The sequence below is a fragment of the Musa acuminata genome, unplaced genomic scaffold (genome assembly GCF_036884655.1).
Source record: "Musa acuminata AAA Group cultivar baxijiao unplaced genomic scaffold, Cavendish_Baxijiao_AAA HiC_scaffold_1144, whole genome shotgun sequence".
In the NCBI taxonomy this organism is placed as follows: domain Eukaryota; kingdom Viridiplantae; phylum Streptophyta; class Magnoliopsida; order Zingiberales; family Musaceae; genus Musa; species Musa acuminata.
Window position 1 is genome coordinate 197,480 of NW_027021356.1, and position 12,253 is coordinate 209,732.

Genomic DNA, 12,253 nt, shown 5'->3' on the forward strand with positions numbered 1-12,253 from the left:
AACAAAGATGTGAGATAACAAGTCACAAAACATCTTGCAAATGTAGAAGGGATAGATTGAGTACTGCTGAATATAGAGAATCAATCTGCAGTAGGCAACCTACTCCAAATTAATTTTCAAAGAGAAAAAACTCACTTGTGGAACCACATTTAGATTCCAAATCATCTTCCAGCCAGCCCATCTGACATTTCTCTTAGTATTTTCCTCATTAAGAAATTGACAAGCAATTTGAGCCCTAGCAGTTCTTACTGAATGAGGTGACCAAATCAATTTATCATCATTGGGTTATTTATATATACATTCTACAACATAGAAAGTATATATAAGGATCTCAACATTATGTGTTTAAGGTAAATCTGAATGCAAAAGCTTGATTTACAAATAGTTTGAGCTGAGCAATTGCAACAGAAGACTAAGAAGAAACCACGTCGTGACAACAAAAGCAGGCGCCTAGATAGAGAGATAAGTTTCTCCCTGCATCATCAACATATGACAAGCAAAATCCCTAAATGACAAAATAGTTTTATCTAAATTAATTCAACCCCATGGAACCACACACCGGTAACAGCATCATCATAACATAGAATTCAAAGTCCATGTAGAACTCCCAAAGACATCTTCTGGTCTACAATCTGATGAACGGCATCGTAATTGATATGTTGATGTTCTAGGCTCTCTTCCTTCCCCTTCTGAAAGCAATACACAGGGGCCTGCCATTTAGCATCCTCGAGAACTGCTCCCTCCTCATATATCATTACATGAGCAGCTCTTCCTGAAAACAATATCAAATGTATCAGCCGTCCTATATTATATAAAAGAGAATAAGCACAGAAAGGTGCAGATATGCGTAAACTTTCAGAGGATGAGTAATAGATAACTGAAGGGAACTAGATGAGCGCCGATAGTGGAACAAAAATTTTTAGTCCTCATGATCATTAACCTAGTGCAAGAAAAGGACATTATGAAGGTTAAAGATGAAGCAAAATTCAAGAGTAGGACAACATTTTGCCAAGGACAAAATATATATACATTGATCGGGATAAAAAGGGAAAAAGAAAGAATAAAATAAAATATGATATTTAAAAGTGATGACATTAGGACTTAATAAGATTGATGATGAGGTAAGATTTGAGAAAACCATGAGTAAATTTTGCAATGAAACATAAGCAAATTAAGAAGTAACATGGTATTATTCAAACCTAGTACCAGGCAAAATGTAAAAGAAGAAAATTGGCACATTGATTCTTTCCCTCCATGCATTGACATGAAAACATAGGAGATAATGAAAATACAGAACTTTACTAGGAAAACGAATAAGCAGAGACCTTAGACGCTGAAAGAAGAAGAATTGGAGAAACTATGACTAATACTTTGCTTATAGCAGTTCCGAACAATCCCTCAAAGTACAAAGCAGCAACACAATCTGATAAAGAAGCTTCTGATTATGGATTGTTGATCCATAATCCTGAGATTTTAATCTGCTACAAGAGAAGGGCCAGGCTATGAAATTATAAAACAAGATTGCCAGCAAGAAGCTAAATCCAAAAACAAGAGATAAGAGGGAAAAAAAAGAAATTATAAATGAAGCCCACAGCAAGAACAAGCTTATCATATGTTATATTCTTATTACTCCCAATTTCCATAAGTGGATTTGTCCAAGACAAAAGATAATAACAGAATAAATTTATCTTAAAAAGAATACAAATATTATGCTTCTCACTGTCCAGATTGATCAATCTCTTACACTATAAAGCACAAGTACAGTTTGAAAAAACAACTTCTAGTAAATGATTTATTCTGCTAAGAATTAATATGCTATCAAAAAAGGGTTTGAGAATTAAATTCATGAAATGTGACCCAAAGCAAGAAGTTTCTGAATCTGAAAGCAAGAAATTAGAGAATTAAACACAGGTATGGACGAACGAAGCCCAGGACAAGAATATATAAGCTTATAGGCAACACTAGGAATTGGAGTGAAGCTAGAATCCCCCCAAAAGGTTTGAGGCTTCAATCTTATATCCCCAAATTAATCATTTAAGCTCAAATAGAAGATCGGTTCTTTTGAAACATGATCTCCAACATTTGCGTGAATGTTAGTTTGATCAAAATCCAAAAAAGAGCAAAATCATTTGAATCGTGGTTATAGGGGTTTTAAACACTGCAGCACATGTTTAATATCTTCGCTTTGGAATCACAATTATTGATTGATTGAAGTCTCAGTCAACTTCATAGGATTCCAGCACAATTATTAGAAAAACACATAATTTTGTATAGACTATTGCAAATCCCAACTTTTCTAGGGCTGAGGTCTATCAAATAGGGATCAATAACAGAATAGATTACGATAGCATCTTCAGGATGAATGTAGCACCTGTGTAGAAGACCCAGTGGACGGGGCGCTTGGTGACGACGTCCTCGTAGTACCAGATGAAGTCAGCCTTGGTCCACACGTTGCAGAGGAAGCCGTCGACGGTCTGTTGACCGAGGTAGGTGGCGCCGTCGAGCCAGTTGGGGCGGAGGATGCCGACCCCGACCTGGACGGAGCGGCAGGAGCGCGGGGAGTCGAGGGTGTAAAAGAACGAGGTGCCATTGTTCCACTCGAGGTCGTAAAAGGGCGGGCCGTCGAGCTGGTCGCGAATGATGTTGAAGTTGCGTCCGCCGGGCCAGTCGTACCAGAGGTCGATCAGAGACAGCGCACCGCTGTAGTTCATGAAGAGGACGGCGTGGAACTGGTGCGGCCATGGCGCGGGCGTCGGGTCGCCGACGGCCGCGGAGGCCGAACAGAGGAATGAGAGGTGGAGGAACAGGAGTACTCGGATGAGATCTTGAGCCATGACAAGGACGTGTGTGCTCTTGGTCCTTGTGGGGGTGGCTTATAGAGTTGGGTTAGGTCGGGTCGAACCAGGACCAAACGGACCGATAAATATGCGAGTCCAAACCCAATCTTGCCCGAGTTAAATGGATATCCGAAAAATATAATTAAATATTAAAAGCAAAATGACATATATGCCCGTCCATCAGATTAACTCTAGTTAACTGTTATTAATCGTACTTACCTGCGGTTTTTACAAGGCATGCGTGATCTACAATTCGATCCAACGGTCGATATTTACCTAACTGTCCTATATAAATTCGTTCGATCTAGGGTTTCCCCTCTCCTTTCGCTGCCGCTGTTACGCCTCCGTCTCTTGCCTGAACCGCCGTTTCTAGGATTTTCTTGAGCTCCCGTCGTGCTTCCACCGAGATGGTAAGCCCTTTTAGAGATCCTTCACGTTGCTTCTCGATCGTTTTTCTTTTTCTTCTTTGGAGCGATCCTTCACGCTTACTGTTTTATCAGGTTCTCCCGAACGACATCGATCTGCTGAACCCCCCGGCCGAGCTCGAGAAGAGGAAGCACAAGCTCAAGCGCCTCGTGCAGTCACCCAATTCCTTTTTCATGGTAGTTCCGCTCTCTCGTATCCATGAAAGCTCTGAACTTTTTGTTTCTTTCGTCCTCTCCGGAAATCTAATCATGTCTCTGCTGGCTTTGAAATCATAGGACGTAAAGTGTCAGGGTTGCTTCAACATGTAAGATCTTGTTCCTCGGATTAGGTTGCTTCAGGCTTCGATCTGTACTTCATCCTGTATGATTTGCGTGCCCTGTAACGTTCTCCCATTGCTGTGTCTTACAGAACTACGGTGTTCAGCCACTCGCAGACCGTCGTGGTGTGCGGCAATTGCCAGACCGTTCTCTGTCAGCCCACCGGGGGGAAGGCCAAGCTCACCGAGGGATGCTCCTTCAGGCGAAAGGGGGATTGATCATGCTGTGATCCTTACCCTGTTCTGCATAGTACATGAGGTTGAACTTAGGGTTTAGGTGGTGCTGAGTTTTGATTTTATATGATGCTTGTAGATTAGTGATTTTGATTAAGACTCCATGTTCTATAATGACGCGTTGGTAAATCTTCTGCTTGGAAGGGATTTTACCAGAATCATCTTTATTCAACCATTTATAAATGGTTTAAACGAATCAGCTTTGATGATTCATTAATGATTCAGATCATCTTTATCTGACCATTCGTTAATGGTGTCTCATTTTACAAGATATCCAAAAGTAAAATGCTTTTTAACTCGTTTCTGCAAGAATGATTTGATAGAAATTTGCTCGTTTCAAATCCTCACAGTTAAAAAGATTTAGTTTCACCAATATCTATCTGTTGAAAGGCCACATTATATGATCCAACAGATCAATAGAACAAATTTAATTACAACAGAAGCATCGTACAACATCAGCATCAAATTCAAGGAAAGGAATACGGCACGTCCCCACGTCTAAAGCAGACTGCTTATACCAAATGAAACCCACACACAATACCGACATTTGAAACACAAGCGTAGCAGGTCCTACATGATACAGCAAAACATAGATGCCACTACAAGGTGCAGGGAAGGGATACCAACGACAACCATTCGAAGATTCCAAGCCAGGAAAAGGAGAACAAAATTAAATCACGGTCTACAACTTCCATACATTTAACGTAAGTGGTGCGCAAATGGGAATGAAACAAGCTACAAAGATACAAATACTTCAGTAGATCATACTAGTGATGATCGACCATGCCATCGTCCTCCATTGTCCCATCACTTGCATGCCTGCATGAACAACAAGGGCATGTCTTAATAATAGCTACTGGAAGATCCAAAAAATGTTCGACCCAAATGTATGACACTGACAAATAAAATCTACAGTTACAAGGAAATCTTGGAGATGGTCTTCGAAATGATAATGATGGGCGTAACCAAGGACTTAAATCTCAGTCCAATACCAGTTTCAGCAATTTACTGCTGCTATTGTAACGTTATACACCATGAGGTCCTTTTCCAATTAGTCGAATCAGAAATGGAATGAAGCTAAACAAGAAAGGCTGTTCTTTCTTTGTTGTCAAACTGACTAGGCATTTCAATTTAACTAATCGAGGAGAAACAAGTGACACCAATATGTTGGAATACTCACTAAGAAGGTTGCAGTGAATGCACAAATATGAACTCAAAGCAACTAAAGAAAATACTTAGCGGGCAGTTGACTGCATACTGCTGCAAAGAGAGTTCCATGCCATGGGACATTAATAATTTTGAAAACAGAATAAATCCAAGAAATTTATGACATCAAGTTGGAAATGTTCAACAAGGCTACAATCTGGATTCTTACAAATGTTATGAGAAAGGAAATGTTAAGAGCACAAACCTCCAAGATGATGTCAAATTTCGTGCTTTTCTGTCAAGCTGAATGTTTTCTAATGCATTCGCAGCTCGAATAACATCCTCTGAGACCTCATCAACATCATATTTCCACATATAATCATCCTTCCTATTCATGGGAACCGAGGAACTTGACTTTCGTTCTGGAAAGGTAAAATGCAAGACAAAAGTAAGCAGCAAAATGACAGCATAAAGATAAGAAAAATATTTTAGCCACCTGATGTCTGGATACGAGGGACCGGCCTAGCATCAACCATGATGAAATATGCATTAGGAAGGTTCCAAAATAGAAATTAACTGAAAATATAAAAAATAAAGCAGATGACAAAAGTAACCTGCCCAATGATGGTAAGCCTCCAGGAGCAGCAGATGATGACGATGGCCTTCTGACATTTCTGGCCTCTACACTAGATACTGAAATTGTATCTGAATCAATTAGTCTCCCTCCGGCCACCCTATTTTGAGTCAAATTCTGTGCAACAACAAGACACAGAGCTAAGCAAGAAAACATTCAGATAAACTCTAAATAAAATACTCATTTCCAGTATTAATGATAAAACCCAGTAGAAAGGAGACTTTATCCACTGAACCAGAGTTTATTCAGAAACCTGTAGTTGCATCTCTATTCTCACACTTTGACATTCAAACACTAAAAACACATTAACAAAAGAGAAGGGCATGGAGAACATGCAATGACCATGATAAGATAATAGCAAGATTGATATTCCAGTAGGGTACCAAATTCAGAAACATGTTGGATTACAGTTGGTATTCACCAAAAAACTAATTGCATGTTATTTATTTGTCCAAATAAATAATGTTGGTACAGCAGTAAGATACTTTATACTATTTGCTAATACAGCATCTCAGGACATACAGAACTGGGCTTGATTCAACTTCAAGATCCTAAAATTTCAAAATTTTCAATTTGCAGCCTTGCAGATGGCCAAATCGGACATTGTTTTTTCCCTCAATAGATTTTTATATTTTGAGGGATGCAGGTTATCAACTCATTATCGGATATCAACCAGCAAGCTGCAGATGGATGGGGAAATTTTTCTTGAAGTATACAACATAAGTTCATGTAGGAAATCTAAGATCTCCATCTTATTCCAATATAGAACTAGATATGAAACTTCAATTCTAGTTCTTGCCTGGATCCAAAGTTACGGCAGGTTAAATTGATTAAGATGCCTGAGCAAAAAATAAACAAAACAAAACAAAACAAAACAAAAAATGAAAAGAAATCAACCTGAACAAGCTAAAAAATTAAACGTGTACTGTTTTTAACACATTATGTTTTGATGGTTACTTTAAGGCTAAAACACAGAGAAGAATAAAAACAATCAGAAGAAAATGTTCATAGTTATGTCAAAATCTCAAGAATTATAAGTTCATGTGTAAAATTAATTTTCTTTTCTGCTTTTGCATATTAATCTTTAGAATACAAATACCAATTCAGTTGTTTTCAGTCAAAGTCTTATATTACAAGGTGTTTTAGTTCGCCAAAATAACTCTGTTCGAGTTCAACAACTAAAATGAAACATGGTAAACAGGAATCAGAAGAGGAACTCAGTGTGAACAGCAGATTGGAAAATGGCTATAAAATCAGTTATAATACAACGGGAGCATATTGCACATCAAAGGTTTAGAGAAGCACTGATCCTATAAAACCAACTGCAAAGAAGCTGCGGGAACCAAAAGGCAAAAAATAAAGATATTTAAATAAATGATCAATAAACATTTGCAAGGACCAAAGACATATTTACTTAAATTTTTAATTGTTGTTTTTTCAAAAACAAAGAACAGTTATAGTGCCTCAGAGAACTGCTTGAGGTAACTAGGTCAAAAGAGCAGCCTCTCCAACTTAAGATTAACCTACGCCAGAAAATGCCACTTAAAACTAAATTCTACCAGTTTGATAATAATGACTCGATGTTGGTAATTATTTGATTTTCAAATGCAAAGGTGAGTCTCCTTTTCATAAAAGTTTGCTGAATCTACTAAGCACAAATTCATGTAGTACAACATTTCTTAAAACAGAACATTGGATGTAAGAAATTTGGTACAAATCAAGATTTTGATCCATCAAGTCTAATGCCACCTCACAACAAGAACAATAATTAGCCTCAACGTCCTGACTATTTGAGGTTGACTACATCGACTTTTTACAACATCTTTAATTAAATTAAGAAAATTTAAAATTTTATTTATAGTTTTAAGTAAAATATCTTCCTTTATCCCTCCTCACACCACTAATACTAACCGTTTTACTTCTGATTATTGCATTTATAGGTCAGTTTAGCATATGTTCATATAGGCTATAACAAAATTAATGTCATTTCAGCTACTACATATTCTCTTTAAAAAATTAAAAATATATTTAACATACAACTCCTATAAGGTTTCCGCAACAATGAAGCCAGAAATAACACTTGATAGATGACCAAAACAACTGAGTTCAATCAAGGCATATTGAAACGTGCTGATCAATTGAATTTATTATATCATGATGAAAGGACAACACAACATAGTACATACAGATATTCCATCTGATAAATGTAACAAAATTTCTCTTTGAGAATAAGCAAAAAATAAAAATAAAAAGAAAGAAAAGAGTCAGAACTTAATAAACATATCATTGTTTTTGAAAAAGAATACGAGTAATATCAAGTACATCATGATTCCAACAGATCTGCAATTACCATCTTTCTATATATCTCATTGAGTATATTCTTCACAGTGAAACAAGAAAAGAAAGCCACGTAAGGGAACCAAACCTCATATTTCAAATATCCTTCAAGAACGTCCAAAAGTAATGGGCCACATTCGCCGTTCCTGTTTGAATCATACCGATTTGTGGAACTGAAATCCTTCAATTCATCTCTCCAGAAGTCCTTTGGCTGCAAAACAGGAATATAATAGAAAAACAGTAAATCTACCATTTCAGTATAGGATGTTTCTTGAGACAGAAAAACAGCAACATATGAAAGGAAAGTTCACATGATTACCAAATTACACTCTGGCAAATAAACTTTAAGTGTGTGGCCTAACTGGGCCCATTCCAAGTATTCACCAATTAGTGCTGTCAGTAACCTTCCTGCAAGCAACAAGAATTTCATGATGATATCATCCATCTCATCACCATGTATTCAATTTCTTCATCATGATTATTAACAGGCGATAACAGGATTAAGATACAAGAAAAACCTGTCAGATGAATATATTACAATTAAGGACACCCTCAGGTTTCTGTGAGTTACTATTTCATCCATTAAAGAAATTATCTTTAAATAAGTTATAAGAAACCATAAGGGTTCTTTGAATCATGACATCAGATTGAGGACCAGGTTTTGTGGTGAAAAACAATATAATAATTACAATGTAACAATAAGAGAAAACCACATGTGACCGCATTTCATGTTTATTCGGAGAGCAACAATACATGTGGCTACAGATTCACTTGCATTCTCATACTTGCAATGACTGCAAATGCGACTGACTGCATGTGTAATGGCAGCATAGGCTTATGCAATGTAATATGACACATAAATGCAACCTCACCATATTATTTTTTGAAACACTGCTTAAGATTCTGTTAAGCAAGAAAATGAATGCAACATATGTTATTAAACACATTAATTGGATTAAGAAGAAAAATTTTATAAACATAAATCTTAAATAATTTAATTGTTAGTGAATCCAAATTGTCTTTGTAAGCATTTTTTAAAGGTATTACAAATAAGTCAGATCAATTAAGACAGAAAAGGAGAAATTTAAGTACCTAACCTGCTAAGAAAATTAAACCAATGTAAAAAAAATAAATATGTCGAGACAATGATTGGCTACAGTACGTTCTCATTTTGTAGAAATACTATTCAACAAGGTGCACAAGAACACACTAAAGATACTTCAATATTTATTCCCTTGAGAACAGAATGAGAAGGACAACAACAACAACAACAACAACAACAACAAAAAATAATTCTGAAACACCTCAAGGAAACTGGAAACCAATGGTAGACATTAATCAATGTATAGGGGCAGAAAAAAAGAAAGACAGATACCAGCATAGAAAGTTGACACAGTCCACATACACATCCACACCTCACTAGCGAACATGCAACTACATGCATGTATATACACATGTATATGTGGGTCATGTTATATTTATACATACATAATAAACACATATGCGTGTACCTGAAAATTATTTTTTTTCTGCCCCTATACCTTGATTAATGTCTACTATTGGTTTCCAATTTCCTTGAGGTGTTTCAGAACTATTTGTTTTTGGTTTAGTTGTCCTTCTCATTCTGTTATTATTGTTGTTGTTGCTGTCCTTCTCATTCTGTTCTCAAAGGGGTAAATATTAAAGTATCTCTAGTGTGTTCTTGTGCACCTTGTTGAATAGTGTTTCTACAAAATGAGGGTGTACTGTAGCCAATCATTGTCTCGACATATTTATGTTTTTATATTGAGGTATGGTCTCAACCTTGACAAAAACATTATCTCTGGTACGACTCAAGAACAAAAGCAGGTTCACTTAGCTTTATTTAGTTTTAGCCAAACAAGTTCATCTCATACTGCAAACCTCAACTTAAGCTCCTCTAGGCTCACCTCAGAATTAAGATCATTCATGCTGGTTCAGTTGTGTAACGACCTGAGTTTGATAAAATAGTCTTAATCAGAAACTAACCCCAGAGTTTGAATAGGAGAAGGCTTGATCTAGATTGTGTCAATAATGTACCCGATGGACTGAAATATATGAAAATTAACCAACATTGCACATGAACTTTAGTTTTGCCAATATACTTATGCACCAAAAGTTAATCATATTTATTTAGATATTTATTTAGACCATACAAAAGAAACAATTCCAAATAGACATAGAAACCATTTCCAAACAACAAAGATAATTTAAGACTTTCCGGGTTGCACTTCAGGTCATCAGTCAAACATGACCTGGAGATGGAAAATGAAGTGATTACTGAATAACTAGAGTAGAAGAAAAACTAGAAATAAAATATTTATTCACCCTTAAGAATGACACTTGCTTGCAATTGCATGATACAAAATTAATCTGGATGAATGCTTTTCCATACTCTTTTTCCAATGACCCACATAAGCTGTTACCACTATAGTCTTTTACAAAAAGCTTCAAGAGGCAGTCTAATTCATATTACCAAACACAAAGTGAAAAAAGAATTCAAGAAAATACATGATTAAGAATTTGAAGCACACCAAAAAATTATAGACAGAGTGATTCAGTCAGTAAATGAAACCTGAAGGAGAAGTATGCAGTTGCTTTGCACGGTCATTGCAGCTTCCTAATAATGCAGGAGGAACATTGTCATCATTTTGAATAGCGCGATCCTCTTCTTCTATTGCTTCAAATACACTTGCTCTAAGCTCAGCCTGAAATAAAATTTAACAAGAACCATAAAAACATCAAGCTAGACACACAAAAAAAACTGTATATCTGAACTGACTAACTAACTTGAGAAAATAGACTACAGCAGAGAAATGAGATATCTGTTAAAAAAAACATGACAGGGCCCAAAAAAATTCAATTAGTAATATTAGAAATTTGAAATTGGTAATGCACACATCAGTTTTCCTTTTAACTATCCGAATTCACAATGAAACACTAATTCTAACTATACTAGTAACAGATTTATGTTTGCAGTAGGAAACATCTTTTTTTTTATTCGAAATTTTCATGAGAATATAAAAAAAAATCCTACCGAGTATAAAACAAAAGTAAATGAGCTGTGAAATAAAAAAAAACAATAAACACAAGTAAATGAGCTGAAAACCAAAGTATAAAACACATATCCTAATCTTACCGAACGGCTTGCAAAATTCCTCGACTACACAAAAGAGATCCCACAAGTTCACTGCATGAAAATTCTACAGAAATATATTCCCTTGAAAAAACCCCTAATGCAAGACAGAGGTACCAGCTCAAAATGTCCAACAATGTATCAGATGATAAATGCGCTCTACCGGTACCCACGGATCCGATGCGAATCTGCAACCAGATCTTCTCACAACCGCTGGAGACCTTACCGCCGTGATCTCATTCCGCAAAGGGAAAACGGATGAGTCGATCAAACCCCACAGCCGCACACAAAAAGAACAAAGCAAAGGAAGAAATCCACTCAACGCCGGCCAAATTTAGAAGAAAAACAAAGAAATAAACGCTCATTCTCACGCGAAACAACCGAAATCGGCCTAAACCCTATCATACTGGGAAGATCTGAAACGATCGCAAGAAAAATAGAAGATGGAGATGGAGGGTAACATTTTACCCTAATCTTGGCGAGAACGCCTTTCTTCTCGAGCGTGCGAGTGACGAGAGTCTTGAGGTCCATCATCTCCCTCGCGTAATCGTCCATCTTGTCGCCCTCACCCACCTCCTCCTCCCTCCACAGAGCTGAGAAGTAAACCCTCCTTTGCTCTTCAGAAACACACGACACAGCTTCTCGTCCTATTGAACGGGCTTGAGAGTCTTATTGTGGCCCACGTATACGTGTTCGGTGGTGAAAGCCCGTTTGCAAGGCCGTATCGTCGTTGGAGCCTTGACAGCGCGAATACGATCTTGTTGGCTAATAACGACAATTATAGTTACAGGCGAGTTAGTCCTTAATAGCATCCCAATGTGTGCCTAACTTATCCAGTAAAGATCTTAATATTAATATCAAATTAGCAGCCAGTATCTGCCGGTTCACTTCGACCGCTGAACCCATTCATCACAAGAAACTAAATGAATAAAAGAAGCACCAAACCTAATAAAAAAAAAATACAGAATTGGGATGAACGGATCTTTTCCCTTTTTTTTCTATTTATCACAATTTAATCTATTTTTATATTTTGAAAAATAAAAATGATTGATATAGCAATGTTGATGTCAACTTTGGAAACAATGGATTGCGTCATAAGCAGCAATAATAGAGCATTGAAGAATCCATCAAACATGACAAGCTCAAGAAACAGAGTCCACATGAATGAG

The 12,253-nt window shown here is 36.8% G+C and overlaps 3 protein-coding genes across 3 annotated transcripts; 1 reads left to right on the top strand and 2 right to left on the bottom strand.

The window, feature by feature from the left end:
- Positions 1 to 431: 431 nt before the first annotated feature.
- Positions 432 to 2,859, bottom strand: LOC135671623 (uncharacterized protein At4g14100-like). Its single transcript, XM_065179836.1, has 2 exons — positions 2,372 to 2,859; positions 432 to 772 (listed from the first exon to the last, which is right to left on the bottom strand). The coding sequence occupies exons 1-2, from the start codon at positions 2,832 to 2,834 to the stop codon at positions 588 to 590; spliced, it is 648 nt and encodes a 215-aa protein (XP_065035908.1). The 5' UTR covers positions 2,835 to 2,859; the 3' UTR covers positions 432 to 587.
- A 268-nt stretch (positions 2,860 to 3,127) lies between these two features.
- LOC135671624 (small ribosomal subunit protein eS27y) lies at positions 3,128 to 4,037 on the top strand. Its single transcript, XM_065179837.1, has 4 exons — positions 3,128 to 3,247; positions 3,338 to 3,439; positions 3,539 to 3,567; positions 3,672 to 4,037. The coding sequence occupies exons 1-4, from the start codon at positions 3,245 to 3,247 to the stop codon at positions 3,796 to 3,798; spliced, it is 261 nt and encodes an 86-aa protein (XP_065035909.1). The 5' UTR covers positions 3,128 to 3,244; the 3' UTR covers positions 3,799 to 4,037.
- Positions 4,038 to 4,308: 271 nt separating this feature from the next.
- LOC135671622 (protein TONNEAU 1a-like) lies at positions 4,309 to 11,721 on the bottom strand. Its single transcript, XM_065179835.1, has 8 exons — positions 11,553 to 11,721; positions 10,524 to 10,656; positions 8,250 to 8,338; positions 8,019 to 8,141; positions 5,574 to 5,710; positions 5,456 to 5,481; positions 5,225 to 5,381; positions 4,309 to 4,632 (listed from the first exon to the last, which is right to left on the bottom strand). Exons 1-8 carry the CDS (start codon positions 11,637 to 11,639, stop codon positions 4,581 to 4,583), a joined length of 804 nt encoding a protein of 267 aa, XP_065035907.1. The 5' UTR covers positions 11,640 to 11,721; the 3' UTR covers positions 4,309 to 4,580.
- Between the last annotated feature and the right edge of the window lie 532 nt (positions 11,722 to 12,253).